A 20,211-nucleotide genomic window follows, 5' to 3' on the forward strand; every position below is an offset into this window, starting at 1 on the left:
AATGAAATTATGGATAGCATATCCGTGTCAATTCTGGTTTGCATTTTAAGTATCCTTTAAAGAATGGTTAATATTTCTATTTGAAGAATTAAAATGTAATCTTACTATTCCATTTCTATAAACACCATTCATGACCATCAGAAAAGAGTATCATCGAATTTGATTGTTTATTGTATTACCTCTGCAAATGTTCATTCAATTCAACTGATATCAAGCCGCTCTGTATGGTTTTCACAACAACATCATCAAGCTCACACCAACCACTGTCTTGGCTTCTAAATCCCAGTAATTTCAAACATTCACTGGCATTTTTCCCAGGTTTTCTTACGGAGGCACTTTTTGTCCTATATAATCGTAACAGAAGAGATATTGGTACAATTTACATGGTATAAATATCACTTAATGCTTTCATTCTTTCATTATGAATGATCTAATAATAATTCATTAAGTACATACTATGTGCCAGTAATTATACTTTGCACCACAAATACAGAGATCAAACTATATAACCCTTGTCTACAGAAGCATGTAATAACACAGTATTATCTGATTACAGCACAAGGTGATCTGTGTGATAATTAAGGAAACGTACACGGTGGTTTAGGAGCAGAAGCAAGAGGCTGGGGAAGCTTGCAAAGTTAAAATGCTAATATTTGAGATGAGCTTTGGAGAATGACAAGCTTTCTACAACTGGCAAAATAGATTTAAGAGAGTACCCAAAAACATTAATAAACTCACTGATGTAAACCCAAATACTCTAGAATAGCAAACAGTGGTTGTAAAGCAAAAAAGGTAAGCGCACAAACCCAGGAGTAAAACTGCCCAGTTTCAAAGCCTGGGTGGCTCTGCCTCTTATGAACTATATGACCATGAGCAAATTATTTCATGTCTCTGAATCTGTTTTCTTATCTATCATATGAAAATAATAATAGTACTGATATGGTTTGGCTGTGCCCCCATCCAAATATCATTTTGAATTGTAGCTTCCATAATTCCCAAATGTTGTGGGAGGGACCTGGTAGGAGACAATTGAATCATGGGGCAGCTTCCCTCCATACTGTTCTTGTGGTGGTGAATAAGTCTTATGAGATCTGATGGTTTTATAAGGGGTCTCTCCTTTTGCTTGGCTCTCATTCTCTCTTGCCTTCTGCCATGTAAGACATGTCTTTCACCTTCCACCATGATTGTGAGGCCTCCCCAGCCATGTGGAACTGTGAGTCCATTAAACCTCTTTTTCTTTATAAATTATCAAGTCTTGGGTATATTTTTATCAGTGGCATGAAAATGGACTAATACAAGTACCAACATCGTGGGATTAAATGAATTAATATTTGTAAAGCACTTATAATTGTAGTGAGCATAGGTAGTATTAATATTCTAACTCTACTTTCTACTGTAGGCACAGCCAATTTACTTTCTTGTACAATTTTCCTTCTTGTGTAGCCTGCCCCACCCAAAGGCCCTGAAGAAATTGGCTGTATGTGCCATGTGATATTTTTCCCCAACCACAGCTCATGTGACTAACAGTATACCAATTTCCAACGGCCAGCCAATTTGATTATCTTTCTTTGGGATTTGACTAAGTGGTACAGGGACTGTAACTTGTCACAGTCCTGTTTCTGTGGTACCTTGGTCAATGAAAATTAATAAGCAGAAAGATTATTCAGAGAGGAAAAATAGATGCTAAGAGAGAAAAGGAGAAAAATCAAGAGGAGAGGATCCATATAGTCCTAGAGATGGAGAAAGCAGAGGTTCACTATTGTAGCCTCACAATAAACTCTTTTCTTGAATTTGTTTAAGTGAACATCTGTTTCCTACAATTAAAGGAAGAAAAGTCCCTAATACTGAATATCTTTGGGCAAAAATACCTAGTCTAATGATGCTACCTACACTCCACAAAGAGACAGAGCCATGGTATATGAATGGAGACCAGAATGTGAATTTCATATATTCATTTGTGAAGTGAACTAGAGTTAAAGGCTTAAAAATCAACTTACTTTCACAGGTTGACGTGTCCTATGACCCATGGATTCAGATTAGAAACTGAACTTGATTTAAAATGTCTACTCTGAAAACTTCTTACTCTGTATTGGTTACTTCAGGGGATCAGCTAGATTAAAATTAGGAGCTTAGGGGAAAAATAACATTTACTTTTATGCCACTGGGTTATAACCACAGATACGGTAAATTCTGTAACTCTTGGAAGTTAATAATTTATTCACACAGGAAGTTACTCTCTCACTGAATCCAGAATGTTGGTCATTTACTAGAAATTGACTGGAATGTAATTTTTTTTCTGATAGCATTCATTCACTTTTTTTTCTGTCAAAAACCTAAATTATCTGTGGAGACCGACAGGCTCCCAAGGGTGGTGGGGTTGTCCCTAATCCTAGGACTATTGGGTATATAACCTAAGGCAAATAGTGTATTTGTCATTCATTAATGCTCCTCACCAGAATATCCAATTTCGCCCTGATCTGAATATATGACAAGGTTACACTTCCTGGAGTCTGTAGTTGAATGGGGCCAAGTGACTAGTTCCAGTAAATGATGTAAATGAAAAAAAAAATATGTGTCACTTTGAGGCCAAGCACTTAATTGCTAATATGGGTCTAGCCAAAGATCTTTCTTCTGCCACTGTCATAGCAACCAAACAGTGGCTGTTCTATCTAGAGTGAGGATGACCAAGAAGCAGCCTACCTTTGATGGCCACGACAGATGCAAAGATTGTCATTTAAGCCCTTGGGATTTGAGAGTTTTGTTATCATGCCATAACCTAGGCTAATCTGTGCTATATCTGTCTTCTGGTTCCAGTGATCCATTCAGTGATGAGTTTGTGATAGATCTGGAGTGAGAATAAGGCCCTGGGCTTTTATGCATATTCATAGGGAAAAAGCTTCCTCTTTTCCACTGAACTTGGACTTATAAAGATGTAGCTATTTTGCCAGAATCAGGAACAAGCATGTCAGAGAATGGAATTGGCACAGAGGAAAGCAGATAGAGATGAAGAAGAGAGACTAGCTTCTTCCTGGTTGAAGAAAAAATATATAGATAGATACATCCTCAGATTTTTAATTTACATATATCAAAAATTCTTTTTTGCTTAAACACTTTGGATTTGCTTTCCTGTCACTTAAATCAAGAGTCCTTAATGATATAAAGATTAAACTTAAACTTTAATAGGCACAGTCCACATTCAAATTAAATAATCTGATGGTATACTTGTGTCTCGCAGCTGTTAACAGCTCTGCAACTAAACTATTTCCTTAATATATGTTATTAGCAAAGTGTGACAACTAGTATTGTCTGACAGTGAATAGCACTTGATCAAACTCCATAAAAGGCAACATGCTGACATAGTGATAATTCCAAAAATAGTAAAGATTTATTTTTTAAATGTGCTTATTTTTAAATGACCAATTTTGCTTGGGATTCACGCAGACAGTACTAATCTCTCTGAGGTTACTGATAAAAATGTCATGCTACTTTATCTGTGGAAAAAAATAATATATGATACAGAATTTGACGAGCATTCAAACCATCAAAATTCTCATTCTGTATTATATTTTACTTTCAGGATATTTTCTTTGTGATATTCATCATGCATAGATATTTAAACGTGAATGTCACCAATGTTTTGAGGTTAACTTTTTCTCAGAAAACTATAATTATTCATTAAAGTATTATTTTTAAATGGTATGCTGTATTCAAAAAACTTAAAATGTTTTCCCATTTTTTAAGTTATTCATGTTGATTATAAAATTCCCTTAAAATGGAAAAGTAAAGGGAAGAAGAAAGTCCACATAGCCACATTGTCTGAAGTCAAATGTTATAATATATATTTGATACATTTCTGGTAGTTTTTATTTCTACATGGATTATTTGTCTTTAAAGTGGTGAAATATTTGACATATTTTAAAACATGTAATATTTATGTTAATATTGTCATGAATATTGCCATATTTATGTCAATATTTGACATATTGTATGACAAATTGTATACCTTAACTTTACCATTTGTAATCGGTGTAATCGTTGTTGTATATCAATTCAAATGACCTGAGTGCCTACCACACAGCTGAGAGAAACGTTCTCTCTTGATATAACTGTATATTCTGACTGTGGGTCCATCTACTCTTGGAGCTTTACTCAGTTCAAGGTGTCAGAGTTACAATTATCGTACAGAGGAAAAAATCCTACATAATCTAAGTAGTCCTCAGTCTTCATGTATTGTCCCATTCTCCTTTGCTTTGCTGATGTTGCTGCTTCACTGCTATTGAAAACAAAAGATTCTCCATGATCTGATGCAATGCCCTCGTTTGGTGTATTTACCTACGTGTGCCACTACTCTGGCAATAGCTTTTAAGGTGAGGAAAAACAAGAAAACTCTCTTTCCACTGTTATGCTATATGTGATTCAGTTATTCCACCCTGAGCTTGAGCTCTCAATGACACTGTACCTTAGTGGACCCATGCACCCTGGCCCCCAACATGCCCACACAGTAATTTTTTTAAAGAAAATTTCACAGTGCTAGAACTGTCTTATATTTTATCCAGTTTCTGGATAAAAAATGAGCATAGGTCATCCTAGGCTGAAATTTAGTCATCCATTCAAATTTCTTTCTCTATTATGCTATCTTTTCTTGCCAGCTGACAGCAGAATATCCACTTAAACCCAACAGAAATGTTTCAATAATGTTGCACCTCAGGAAAAGAAAGGGAGTGATGACTTCAATCTCTTTCATCTCAGGAGACTGTTCACTCTGTAGATTTGCCTGTCTATCCCTAGGGACAATAAGATTCATATACCAAAGAGAATACAGATAAGTAGATATATTGGATAAGACTCTTTGGGGTACAGGTAACAGAAACCCAAATTCATTTTACTTAGTTATAAGTGAATTAATTATAGTAATCCTTGATTGTTAATAGGGAAAACAGACAAATGTGGAGGGCCTCAGATAAAAACTCTGTCTGGAATTGGAACATCATCTTTATCTAATTACTTCTCTTCTCTGTTTCTTTCCTTTTTTATCTAGTGCTATTAATGATCATTCTTTTTCCAGCAGCAGAAATCATGGTTGTTGACAACTCCTGAGTTTTATATCCTAAGGTATAAGCTACACCCCAAATTACCTTTTTTATTAGGCATCAGGGAATTGCAATCAGCGTCTTGTGGTTCAAGTGTTTAATTATATGTAGGGATATTAATGAATATAGAAGCTCTCATTGCATCTGCATGGATAGAAAGGGCAATTTGCAGAAATTGTGGTACAATTCCCAAAATATAATGTGTCTAGCAGGGAAAACAATAGATATACCCTCCAGCCTGCATTTTCTCAAGTCTAACAGTACACAGTTACATATTTCCCAGTTAAATTGCCTAAACACCACACAAACGACATTCAAAAGATTTTTCACAAGATTACAAAATCTGCTCCAATGCACCTTAATATTTTGTTTCTGTAACTGGGAAATAGACACTATTGGGAATTTTTCAAGGATAGTTTCTTTTATATTTAAAAACTAAATTATTTCTCACTTGGCCTTCCAATTCACAGGGAACCTTATTTTCTTACAGAAAATAGTATATATGAATTAAAAATACTTCTAAATACACTACCTCCAAGTTTAACACATGAAACAAATCTTATTTTCTCCGTAAGCATTTACTTCAAAGTTTCACTGAAACAATTTCACTCTATTAAATGAGATTTGCCTGTGTTGACAATACAGCACTCACTGATAAGCACAAAGGAAAATGTAGTATGAATGATTTCATTATTTATAAAATTGTCATTTCCTGATTAGGTAGATTGTCTAAAATATTATAAATTTAATACACAAAATCCAGAGTTATAAATAACAAATTTAGAATAATCTCTAGTTTAAAACAACTAGATCTTGATAAATGTGCTTTTTGATATGTATTTTTTTGGCTTGCATACTTTTAAAAGAATTTTTCGATACAAATTCTTTTGAAATTTTCCAAACTCCTCTCCAAATAAAATGTGTGAAGTCAGGGTCGCAGCTAAGGGAGAAACCAGGCAGGAATGAGGGGATTACTAAGATGGCAAGCACCTTTCCTGTACTGTAGATGCAGGAGCATGAAACCGTAAGCAATAATCAAGTGAGCAGAACACGAATCTGTCAGTCCTTGGGGTAACAGCCATGTGGGAAAGGTGAACTTGAGATATTCACCAAGACTCTCAAGAAGGTTAATGTAGCCCCAGGTAAGTAGCAGATGGTTCTCAGCAGAGGTGGGAACCAATGCCACCTTGAGGAAAGCAACTCCATTATGCCTGAAGAAAGCCCACATTTGCATGCTCACAAGCAAAAGTTCTCAAACAAATTAGAAGGTAAATACCATGGATGGCAGATATAAACACTCCCAAAGACTTCAGATCTTAGAATTAGGAGATTTAAGATGAAAACAACTATATATGAAAAGTTTAATAAAGGACAGTATTCCACAAATAAGTAAGCAGGAAGAAACTCTAAAGATAATTAGGGAGATTTAAATAAGGGCCAAGTAGAACTTTTTTCGTTTTTTGTTTCTATTTTTGTTTTTTTAAACAGGGTCTCACTCTGTCACCCAGGCTGGAGTGTAGTGGCGTGATCTCGGCTCACTGCAGCCTCAATCTCCTGTGCTCCCACCTCAGCCTTCCCAGTAGCTGGGAAAATAGAACTTTAAGAAATAAAAAATATAATTGTCTAAAACAAAACTCAAATAATAGATTAAAAGTACATTTTTAAGGTATGCATTATTTTTGCCATTTCAAACTGGAATGTGAATAAATTGCACAGAATATGGCACATAGAGACAGGGAGATGGAAAACATAAGGGAAGTAAAACAATATGGAATTTAAAAAGAGGTGGTCATTTGTCAATTTTGGCTTTTGTTGCCATTGCTTTTGGTGTTTTAGATATGAAGTCCTTGCCCATGCCTATGTCCTGAATAGTATTTCCTAGGTTTTCTTCTAGGGTTTTTATGGTTTTGGGTCTAACATTTAAGTTGCTAATCTATCCTGAATTAATTTCCATATAAGGTGTAAGGAAGGGATCCAGTTTCAGCTTTCTACATATGGCTTGCGAGTTTTCCCAGCGCTATTTATTTATTCATTTATTTATTTATTTATTTTTAGAACTATCTTAACAAATTTTATTTTGCTGATATCTTTCTTTTATGTGTGTGCCAAAGTGATGGCCAGTAAATATGCATGTCTAATTAAGTCCAGAAGAGCTCCTTCAATAAGTGTAAAATGAAAGTTTGAGTGATAAGAAAGTGTCATGTCAGTTTCACGGGCAGCATTTTCTCTTTCTTAGTGGTTCATAAAATAGAGCAGTGCTTTGCTGTCGATGGTGTCTTAAATTCGGTGAATATTCAAAGGTAAATCGAATGCTGAACAGCGGCTGTGTGCAAGGCGGGTGATGTGTGTGCTGTGTGTGTTTGCTCATCTAATGCTCATGACACCTTGTCAGCTGTGAGGGAGGAGAGGGAATGGGGGAGCCCCGGGGATGGGAGTGCAGGGTGCAGTTTAGAAAGTGGGGGGTGGTCAGGGGTGGCCCCGGGAGAGGTTTGAGCCAAGACTGCAGGTGGCAAGGGGGTTATGCCTGAGCCTGCGGGGGAGGGGGGTCCCAGGTCCCAGTAGTTCAGTAGTTCTGTTTTTTTTTTTTTTTTTTTTTTTGGAATCCTTTCCCCATTTCTTGTTTTTGTCAGGTTTGTCAAAGATCGAATGGTTGTAGATGTGTGATATTATTTCTGAGGGCTCTGTTCTGTTCCATTAGTCTATATCTCTGTTTTGGTACCAGTACCATGCTGTTTTGGTTACTGTAGCCTTGTAGTATAGTTTGAATTTAGGTAGCATGATGCCTCCAGCTTCACTCTTTTGGCTTAGGATTGGCTTGGAAATGTGGGCTCTTTTTTGGTTCCATATGAATTTGAAAGTAGTTTTTTCCAATTCTGTGAAGAAAGTCATTGGTAGCTTAATGGGGATGGCGTTGTATTAAACTAAAGAGCTTCTACACGGCAAAATAAACTACCATCAGAGTGAACAGGCAACCTACAGAATGGGAGAAAATTTTTGCAATCTACTCATCTGACAAAGGGCTAATATCCAGAATCTACAAAGAATGAACGCAGACAAATTTACAAGAGAAAAACAAACAATACCATCAAAAAGTGGGCAAAGGATATGAACAGACACTTCTTAAAAGAAGACATTTATGCAGCCAACAGACACATGAATAAATGCTCATCATCACTCACCATCAGAGAAATGCAAAACAAAACCACAATGAAATACCATCTCACACCAGTTAGAATGGCAATCATTAAAAAGTCAGGAAACAACAGGTGTTGGAGAGGATGTGGAGAAATAGGAACACTTTTACACTGTTGGTGGGACCGTAAACTAGTTCAACCATTGCGGAAGTCAGTGTGGTGATTCCTCAAGGATCTAGAACTAGAAATACCATTTGACCCAACCATCCTATTACTGGGTATATACCCAAAGGATTATAAATCATGCTGCTATAAAGACACATGCACACGTATGTTTATTGTGGCACTATTCACAATAGCAAAGACTTGGAATCAACCCAAATGTCCATCTGTGACAGACTGGATTAAGAAAATGTGGCACATATACACCATGGAATACTATGCAGCCATAAAAAAGGATGAGTTTGCATCCTTTGTAGGGACATGGATGCAGCTGGAAACCATCATTCTTAGCAAACTATCACAAGAACAGAAAACCAAACACCGCATGTTCTCACTCATAGGTGGGAACTGAACAATGAGATCACTTGGAGGCGGGAAGGGGAACATCACACACCGGGGTCTATCATGGGGAGGGGGGAGGGGGAAGGAATTGCATTGGGTGTTATACCTGATATGAATGATGAATTGATGGGTGCTGATGAGTTGATGGGTGCAGCACACCAACATGGCACAAGTATACATATGTAACAAACCTGCACGCTATGCACATGTACCCTAGAACTTAAAGTATAATAAAAAAATAAATAAATAAGAATAATACTTGCTTGTTCTCGATATCTTGAATCTTATTAAGTCAGCTTATTAATTTTATCTACTTATCTTGTTAAGAGCATGTGAGTAGTCCATTCTGAGAGCCCTTGTATTTAAAAACAAAACAGAAACAAAATGGCGTCTTTGTAGGATGAAAACCCTAATTTCTCAACCTTGCCCTTTGAGAACTTGAGAACTTTGAAGATTTTGGTCCATTTTTATTTCCTGATGTTAGTGTTGCAAGGAATAAAACTGACACCAGATTGATTTGATTCCTTTTTTACATAATCTGTTTCTGGTTAATAGATGCCTATGGAATTATGTTTTATTTAAACCTACGTTTCAGTTTACCATGTTATGTCTAAGTTGGGTCTTTTTTCATAAATATTTTCTAGTAACCAAGGCTTTAATCAACATCAAAAAATCAAATTCACCTAGCCCTTTGATTGTTGCTTTTTTAATGATTGCTTGGCCTCTTCTTCAGTGGTACCTATAATTATCAGTTTGTAGCACTTTGAAATGACTCCTTATCATATTTTGGTCCCTTTTCATCTCATCTTGTTATCTTTATGACACATCCCTTTGTCCTTTCATCTTTTCTTCATCTATTCTGATGATTTTCGGCTAGTGTTTCTTGGCAATTATGTTTACTGGCTACAACTAAACTTATAAAATAGGTTTCTTTAATATTCTCCAGGTAACTATAATTCTCTATTCAAATGACTGTGAAACATCAGGGTGATGCTCTCTCTCTCTTCCTTTGTATTTCTACAAGTTTGTTTTTTGTTGTTTTTGATATTCTTTAGAAATCTTGGTATTGATTTGTTTTTCTTCAAACACCTTACAGGATTTTGGGTTTTTTTCTTACCTTTGAATGAATGCTTATCCACCAATTATTGTTTGGTAGCTATTTGAATCTCTTCCTTGAATCTAGAGATGAGATCCCTTTGCATAATACCTGATTCAGTTGTCAGCATCTAGCCATTTTTACTGAGTATAATTCCTCTGGACTAAGGTATGTCTTTCTCCTACCCATGCTGACTAAATTTCCAGTGCTTTGAATAGATTGAAGCTTTCAAAATGCGCCACCCCAGCATGCATTTCTGCTAGGGTTCTTACTGTCTCCATCTTTATCTTTATACTTGTGGGAATTTTGGGGTCCATAACAGCTAAAATTATTACCTTTTTTTGGATCCGCAATATTTTCTTTCTAGATTAAAGGGATTTCATACTATTTTAATACAGAATTTAAATACAAGATATTTGACTGCAAGTTTTAATCATCTAAGCTTCTTTATCTGACATTAGGCCAGTTCACAATATTAGAAACTTACTCACCGGCTGAAATATGAAGATGTAATCCTATTTATTGTGGCACTTGCTCTTCTTTTATGATCTATCTCAGAACCAAGATTGTTTTTATCAAGGTATGGAGAACAAGGTAAAAATACAGTCACTGGCTTCTGAAAAGGATAAGTTGATGGGTGCTGAATGTGAATCACAGGGCTGGTGGATTGGACTGAGTAGAAAGTATCTTGCTGTGCTTTTAAATGTGCCACCAGAGCTGGGTCAACTGGTTGAATCTAAACAGAAAATATATTTTTTCTTACATTTTAATAGAAAAGATGCAAACTATTGCTACGTTTCTAATCCAGTTTTTTGAAAATTCTATGGAGCATAGTTTTATACATTTCTCTATACATTGCTAGCTGTAATCAACAATGCATTTTATAAAATATTTATAATGTATAAAAGAACACAGTATTTGGGCCCTTTTAACAAAGTCTTTCTGAAATATGGGTTCCCAGTCTTATGTTATAAATAACCAAGAAACAGACTTAATTGCAGGCAACAAAATGACCTAGAAAACAAAATAGATGTTTTATAATGATTTCTAATTAGGACTATTATTAGATCAAGTGATCTTTAGAAACTAGAAAAACATGACTTATTTCTTTTCACATAAGAATGGTTAAAAATAAAAAATAGCTAAGATGATTCCAACATTTCAAAGTTCATGGCAAATATCTATAAATAAGTTATTTATTATATGTTTTCTTCCTAATCGTTCTTCTTCACTTACCACTTACATTAACAACTGGGAGAAATAGAGAGGAGAGCATGGGAGGGGAATGAGGGTAGACGAAAAGGAAATATTATTTGAGGAAATAAGTCTTGAAAAATATACATTTACATGTCCTTTGCAAATAGTGTTTGCATATATTAAATCCTTACTCCCAGAAAATGGCTGTTTCATAATTAAATAGAACCAAATATTTATTATAATAAATATTGTAATTGATTGTCCTCTTTTTTGCCATCCTCTCTGATCAAAATCTTTGAATTATATGAATGTTCCAAAGTCTGTCATCAATTCTTTCATAGTCATGCAACATAAATTTTCCCTATAAATATCATAAACAAAACAACACAACACAAAAGACTAACTGCGAAAATCTTTCGAGTAAAGAGAAGATTTATATTTTAATGATATTTAATATGCTCAAAATCATTACATTATTGCTGATAGCCCTATGTATTACGCCATTACAACTATATAAAGTAATCCATTTATTGTTATATTAAATATTGGTACCTTCTTTGTTGTTTAGAACCATGCTCGATGACCCACAAAATCTATGAGCAGGAACTCACCTATTTTTAATATGTTTACCTTTAACTGCACAAGTACTGGAGAGGTAAAAACTCCTGGAGGGTAACTTAAGGATATTCGGGAATCCATGCTTGACTTAAGAGTGAGGCCTTTCTTTGTTACTGTGAACGACTCTTTCTTTAAACAAGACACAACAGAAAAGATACCCAATTTGTAAACTTTTACTGAAGCACAGGTCCCCTGTATGGAATAAAGAACATTAAAACAAGCTATAGCACCGATTTGAAAAATATTTGCTATATAGACTCTATGGATTGTCAATAAAATCTATACACTCTTTATTTAATCACCTGCAATTTAAAATGATTCCAGGAACCTAAAATGGATCACTTTATGAGATTAAGTAGAAATAGATAAGAGTTTCTCAAATTTAGACTACAAAATAAAAAACAAAAATAAACATATTTCTTAAATTTAAATTAAATCTTCCCCCAAAATTGTGCAAAAATGGGCAATTATTTTCAGTGTTTTCACAAATATTATTGTTCCTAGAATTCTAGCCTCCATTAGTGAGAATTGATTTTAAATATTGACCTTTATCCAAAACATTCAACACTGTTTTAGGGAATCCTAAGGACTGGCATTCCATTATTTGTATACTTTGCTTAAACACTATAACACCTGTGCTGTCAGCAAATTCTTTCTTCTAATAGCTCACAATATCTTAGGTTCCCCAAATAAAGTCGTTTTCTCTATGTCTCTCCTCTGTGCAGTGGGAGCAAATGACTAAGATATTTGTGTTTCATTTTATATGACGACATTCAAATTTATAATGCATGTATACAGACTCAAGGATTTTTATTGCACAAAAGGGAACTGCATACATAAATGAAAACAAAATGATCTTTTCCTATAATCACCAAAGCTTAAAAGAAGGAGGCAGAGTTACAAGTAATTTGGTCTATTCATACTTCCCCAACAGCAGCCAGGCTTTGCCCCAGCATGAGTGGATAATCATGCTCACATACACAAAAAAACATTTCAGGGACAGTCACAATGGAAAATAGTCTACCATTTGAAAGCTGACTAAGGAAGAGATTTCACAATATCGTTGAATGAATCTGTCTCTGGGAAAATTCAGGGCATGGTGAATATTATTAATTGGCCAGAGGGAAAATTGTGAGAAGTGAAAAAGAAAGATCTTCTAGAAACCAATGGTGGTTGCTGTGCACTTCGATCATATTTGATAGATTCTGAAAAGCCAAAAGGGTTTTTAAATAATTAGAATTTGAAAATGTCATACGATCCACATAAAAATTTGGAAGTAATCCAGAGTTTAAATTTTTTTCTTACTATAAAGAGAAAAATTCATGCCTGTATTTGTTATGATAGACAATGATTCCCTCTCTTTCTCTCCTTCTCTCTCTCTCTTTTGTTTTAATTATCCATTTACTAAACATTTTCCAAACCCATTTTATGACAAGTGGGCTACGAGCAGTTTTCGCTTTTATTGTGATAGTTACACAGACTGGCCAAAATTTAAGAGCTCCAATCAAGGGCAATGCTGACTAGACTATCATACCTAGAAACTTCTGATACTAAATATAAAATGTATTAGTTGCAAGAATTGGAGTAAGTAAATGGAATAGGCTTAGCTTTATATTCAACTATAAAACCTTATTTGACACCCAGAGAAAATCAAAATCACAAAATAAATATATAATAAATAATTCCATGTATATATGGACTTTTTTTACATTTATTCCCTGCCCTCCTCATCAAATGACAACTTACATAAAGCTGAAAAAGATAAATATTTTAATTATTTAAAAAGAAGTTAAGTGGCCCAAAGAAAAACTTTAAATATTAGTATCCATAAACTCCATACTAAGTTTATTTATTTTTATTTATTTTATTTTTTTGAGACGGATTTTCACTCTTATTGCCCAGGTTGGAGTGCACGGGTACAATCTCGGCTCACCGCACCCTTCACTTCCCAGGTTCAAGCGATTCTCCTGCCTCAGCCTCCCGAGTAGCTGGGATTACAGACAGGTACCACCAGGCCCAACTAATTTTTTATTTTTAGCAGAGACTGGATTTCTCCATGTTGGTCAGGCTGGTCTCGAACTCCCGACGTCAGGTGATTAGCCTACCTTGGCCTCCCAAAGTGCTGGGATTACAGGTGTGAGCCACCAAGCCCGGCCTCCACACTAAATTTAATAGTTATTATATTCTCTCTTCACAGCATATGAATTTGTGATCATACAGAGCCTCAGAGTTATTACAATTAAAATCTGACATGAAAATGATAATTTATTAACAACTAACATGTGTTTATAGGTTTCCTTCTCTCTTCATAATTTATTATCTATTTAATTCTTACAACCATACCAGGTAGACACTATTATGATGTTCATCTCTCAGATGAAGTCACTGAGTCACAGCAAGATTACATAATTTTCCCAAGTTCAGACAGTAAGAAAGTGTAGAAACCATATGTCAAACCTAACCAACCTTCTTCCACAGCCCACATCTTAACTACCACATATACTTTCTTCTATGTATAGACCGAATTTCATTTCTAGACTTATTAACAATCTCAAGGCCTACATACACATACACAAATTTTTAAATTTTTTGTACATTTTCCAAACCCATGAATAATAAAAATTAAAGCTACTATCATCTGGGGATTCTAACATCCTTAAATTTAGACGAGGGTCCATCATATTAGAAATGTTGGTCTGAAGTTAGTCAAAAGCACAAAAGAAATTAAGCCATGATTTTGATTTTGTTTCCTAGGTGAAAAAAATAACATTTGGTAGGTGTTCAACCCAAACTCTCCATTCCTAACTTTGGCTAATCATTTCCATCCTTTGATCTTTATTGATGGCAATAAATTGTGAATGCACTGGCACAAATCCAGAAATCCTTCCATTTATTACTAGTGGAGCAATTATATCTACACTACAATCTATTAGTCTGAGTAATATTTAGAAGAGGAGCCAAACAGCAAATGTAGATATAGCCAAGAATTTACTAACCTTATAACCTCCCTTCATTCCTTCCAGTGAATTTGGGTTTAAGTAACTTGATTGAAGGTTTGTGTCACACACTTTCACCATGATATCTCTGTAATTTCCTCTGTAACGTGCAGTAAATGGAATTGCAATGCCTATTGGAAATGGAATTCTCTTTTCCTTATCTGAGCATTCAATAGTTACGACGTTGCTAACTAACTCTTCATTATCACCCACTATTAAAGAACTCATGTTATTTATTATCCGGCATTCCAGTTGTTGTAGAACATATGATGGTGCTGTAATATAACAAGACACTTGGGGGTCAGTATCATCACTCAGCACATCAAGATACCTGAAGGGGAAAAAAGAATGTCATTTTTCCAATTATTTGATTTATGTACTTTACAGCTAAATGCAGAAAAGCACAGACTCTAGATCTACATTGTCTTGGTGTGAATTCCAGTTCTGATCAAACCTGTGACTTTGGGCAAGATCCTCAGCCTCTCTGTGCCTCAGTTTCCTCAATGGTAAAATGGTGATAACATAATAACTGTCTCATGGGAGCATGAATTGAATTAAATGAACCATTACATGGGAAGTAATTAGGGCTATATCTGTTACACCATACGTGTTATACGTATCAGCTATAATTAGTTTTGCTACCATTGTTATTTAAGCAATTGATTCATTCCACAATATAAAGCTGAAGATTGCTGAAGTTTCTTGGTAAAATCAGTACTAATACTTGAATAATTTCCTCAATTGTGAGGAGAGGGAGTAAACATATATGAAGTATTGTAATTGTCTAAACACACTAGATCAAATGATGATGGTGATTATATATTTTTAGAAAAGCTGAGAAAGATACAAACAAACTGTAAATTTATCATTGATCATAGTAATTAGGCAAAGATTACTTACAATCTCCCAAAAAATCAATCCAAAATTTTATTTTGGTCATTTGTTTTACTCTTTTTTAACCATCAAATTTGCTGAGGATTTTGGAGTCATAGATTTGAATTCAGATTTGAGATCAGTCACTATTTACTTGACTTTACAAATTAATAATTTTTATTAAAATAGCTAATATTTTGCTGCTTTCTATTAAGTAGTTTTTAGGCTACACACTGTTCTCACAACTATTATATCAGGCAGGTGCTACTAACATAACTATTTTACAGATAAAAACACTGAGGCTTAGAAAATTTAACTTTCTTTCAAAGATCCCACAGACGGTAAATTTTAGGATGGATAATTGGCTCCATCTAGCTTTAATGTAAAAGTCCAAACTCTTGAATATAATATCATAATTCCTTAAATCATTCAAAAATGCTGGTTACTTTATTCATTGCAAATTGAAACTAACATCTATTTCATAATAGTGTGTGAAGACGGAATGCAATGAAACATTTAAACTTACAATAATGTGTTGGCCTAAGGTGTGTGCTCAATAAATGCTGGTTTTCTACATTAAAATGACCAATTTGAGCTCCTCTTTTTTTACAACTCATTTATACCAGTGAAATGATTGAAATACTGGCAATGTTGAAGAGAAATAAGATGATCTATATTTAATAAACCATTAATGTCCAGCTCTACAATAATCAGATTTTAGACATTTTTCAATTACTGGTAAATAGAATTTTAAAGTGCAATTTAACATAGAAATCCAAAAAATATGTAGAAATTGCAGAGAGGGTCATTGATTTATGTTTACAATTCTAAACTCATAGTTAGAAGGAATAGAAAATGACTCAGCACATTGTTCTGCTTGAGTATTCTTTGGTGATGGTGAAAAAAGTAATTCAGAAAACGAGAAACATTGTTTAATAGAGGATACAGTGACCCAGCATTGTATAACTTTAGGAATGACTCTCCTCTGTGTCTTGGAAACCGTATTAATACACTTTTCTTCCAGGAGTTATGTTTCTCAAGTGACAGATGAAGTAGGACAAGTAGACTTTTAAACAGTTCCATTTTCTCTAGCCCTAGTCAAATAGATCCAGACTAGACACTAAAATACAGTTACATGGTAGTTACCAAACAGCATGGCACTGGTATACAAACAGGCACATAGACCAATGGAACAGAATAGAGAACCCAGAAATAAAGTCAAATACTTACAGCCAACTGATCTTCAACAAAGCAAACAAAAAACATAAACTGGGGAAAGGACACCCTATTCAACAAATGGTGCTGGGATAATTGGCAAGTCACATACGGAAGAATGAAACTGCATCCTCATTTCCCACCTTACACAAATATCAACTCAAGATGTATCAAGGACTTAAATCAGACCTAAAAGCATAAAAATTTCTATACAATAACATCAGAGGCCCAGCACTGTGGCTCACGCCTGTAATCTCAGCACTTTGGGAGGCCGAGGAGGAAGGATCACTTAAGATCAGGAATTCAAGACCAGATTGACCAATATGGTGAAATTCCATCTCTACTAACGATACAAAAATTAGCTGGCGTGCTGGCAAGCACCTGTAGTTCCAGCTACCCAGGAGGCTGAAACAGGAGAATTGCTCGAACCCGGGAGGTGGAGGTTGCAGTGAGCTGAGATCGTGCCACTGCAATCCAGCCTGCGGGAAAGAGCAAGACTCCATCTCAAAATAAAATAGAATAAAATAAATAACATCAGAAAAACTTTTCTAGACATTGGCTTAAGCAAAGACTTCATGACCCAGAACCCAAAAGCAAATGCAACAAAAACAAAAATATATAGGTCTTAACTAAACTAAAAAGCTTCTACACAGCAAAATAAACAATCAGCAGAGTAAACAGACAACCCACAGAGTGGGAGAAAATCTTCTCAATCTACATATCCGACAAACGACTAATATCCAGAATCTGCAAGGAATTCAAACCAATTCATAAGTAAAAACAAACAATCCCACCAAAAAGTGAACTAAGGACATGTATAAACAATTATCAAAAGAAAATATACAAATGGTCAACAAACATATGAAAAAATGCTCAACATCACTAATTTTCAGGAAAATGCAAACCAAAATCACCGTGCAATAACACCTTACTCATGCAAGAATGGCCACAATAAAAAACAAACAAAAAAGATGTTGGTGTGGATGTGGTGAAAAGGGAACACCACTTTACATTCCCACCCTCAGTGTAAAAGTGTTCCCTTTTCACCACATTCACACCAACATGTTTTATGTTTGTTTGTTTTTTGATGTGAATGAGAAAATAAAATGTTTGTTTTTCCATTCCTGAGTAACTTCAGTTAGAGTAATGTTCTCCAATTCCATCCAGGTTGCTGTGAATGCCATTATTTCATTCCTCTTTATGGCTGAATAGTATTCCATGGCATACATATGTGTGTGTGTGTGTGTATATATATATCTAATATATTATATACATTTCATATATAATATTTAAATAATATATAATATGTAAATATACATAAAATATTTATATACAAATATAACATAAATATACAATATTACATATAAATATAATATATAAATATATAATATATAATATTTATATATAATATATAACATATATTATATAACATATATTATATAACATAATATATAATATATATATTATATAACATATATTATATAACATAATATATAATATATATATTATATATTATATAACAATCATATATAATATAACAATAAATATATATTACTATTATATATAGTAATATAATATTATATAACATATTGTATATTATATATAACATATAATATTTATATAATATATAAATATAAATATATAATTTATCTTATATATTATATAGTATATATTTATATAATATTATATAAATATATATTATAGGCCTATTATATAATATATAAATTTATATATTATATAAATATATCATAAAAATATATTATATAAATATATCATATAAATATTATAACATATTATATAATATTTATATAAATATATAATATATGATTGATTATATAATCATATAATATATAGCATTTATATATAATATTCCATATATTGTTATATATAATATGTAATTATATATAAGTACTACACACAAATACATTATATATTATATAAATATATAATATACACACATATAATATATTATATAATATAATATATTATATTATATAATTATAATTATATATAATATATAATTATATATAATATAATATATTATATACGTATATTCACACACACATATATGTATGCCATGGAATACTATTCATCCATAAAGAGAAATGAAATAATGGCATTCACAGCAACCTGGGTGGAATTGGAGAACATTACTCTAACTGAAGTTACTCAGGAATGGAAAAACAAACATTTTATTTTCTCTCTTATAAGTGGGAGCTGAGCTCTGAGGATGCAAAGGCATAAAAATGATACAATAGACTTTGGAGCCTCTGGAGAAAGGGTGGGAGGGAGGTGAGGGATAAAAGACTACACAATGGGTACAGTGTACACTGCTCAGGTGATGGGTGCACCAAAATCTCAGAAATCACCACTAAAGAACTTATTCATGTAACCAAACACCACCTGTTCCCCTAAAACCTATTGAAATAAAAAAAAAAATTTTTTTTTAAATTAAAACTTTAAAAAAAAATACAGGTATGTAGAACATGAAGACATACCAGTTAACAATGGACTGCACATGTAATAGTGATCCTAAAAATTATAATACTGTATTTTTGCTGTACCATTTCTATGTTTAGATATGTTAAAATACACAAATACTTACCATTGTGTTATAGATGCCTATAGTATTCCATATAGTAACATACTTTACAGTCTGTGGCCTGGGAGCAATATGCTATACCATATAGACTAAGTGTGCAGTAGGCTGTACCATCTAGATATGTGTATGCACATTCTGCAGTGTTTGCATAATTGACAAAATCACCCAACCATGCATTTCTGTGAACATATTCCCATCTTTAAGTAACCGATGACTGTAATCACACTGGTTTATTCTAACCTTATTTTTCCCTTTTTGTGTACACCAGACAGCCAGGAAGAGATAGGTTTCTTTCAGAAAGCTATCTGGGTTTATCACACACATCTTTTATGTGGCATGATGGTTTCCTCAGCCGAGGGATTGCAGTGAGTACTCAACTTCTCAAATACACAAGCGAAGCACAATTGGTTTGGGTGCTGCAAAGAGGAAGTCACTAACCAGGAAACACCTAAAGGAGGTGTTAGAGGGAGTAGTTCAGGCAATGACTCATTAACCGATGCTTTGAGTCATTTCTGAATGTGAGAATATGAAGCTTCAATGTTTTTCTCAAGTGAAACAGGTAACCACATATAGACTACGTTAGCAGTTGTTTTGTCAGAGCAGTAGTTCTTACAAATCATGTAGGTTTATCATGCACTGAATAGTCTCAAACATAAAATTCATCAGACTCTCTGACCTGTAGAAACATTACAGCCAAATTAGAACCACCTCTTCATTTTATAGCAAGATAATTAGGGTCAAGGTGAGCAAAATGACTTGCCTAAGATCATAGTCCTCAAAACGGTATCATACACCTGAAAGGGCATCAGCACATCACAGCAGAGAT

The 20,211-nt window shown here is 34.0% G+C and overlaps 1 protein-coding gene across 2 annotated transcripts in view; it reads right to left on the minus strand.

Moving 5' to 3' along the window:
- DTHD1 (death domain containing 1) overlaps positions 1-20,211 on the minus strand; it is a 64,830-nt gene that overhangs the window by 40,352 nt on the left and 4,267 nt on the right. For both annotated transcript variants that reach the window (XM_023224674.3, XM_031935295.1), the window contains 4 exons: positions 14,696-15,026; positions 11,712-11,891; positions 10,376-10,620; positions 180-344 (listed from right to left, as the gene is read on the minus strand). In XM_023224674.3, coding sequence (XP_023080442.2) covers positions 180-344; positions 10,376-10,620; positions 11,712-11,891; positions 14,696-15,026 — 921 coding nt within the window. The remainder of the gene's footprint in view (positions 1-179; positions 345-10,375; positions 10,621-11,711; positions 11,892-14,695; positions 15,027-20,211) is intronic.

Source organism: Piliocolobus tephrosceles, chromosome 3 (genome assembly GCF_002776525.5).
Source record: "Piliocolobus tephrosceles isolate RC106 chromosome 3, ASM277652v3, whole genome shotgun sequence".
Classification (NCBI taxonomy): domain Eukaryota; kingdom Metazoa; phylum Chordata; class Mammalia; order Primates; family Cercopithecidae; genus Piliocolobus; species Piliocolobus tephrosceles.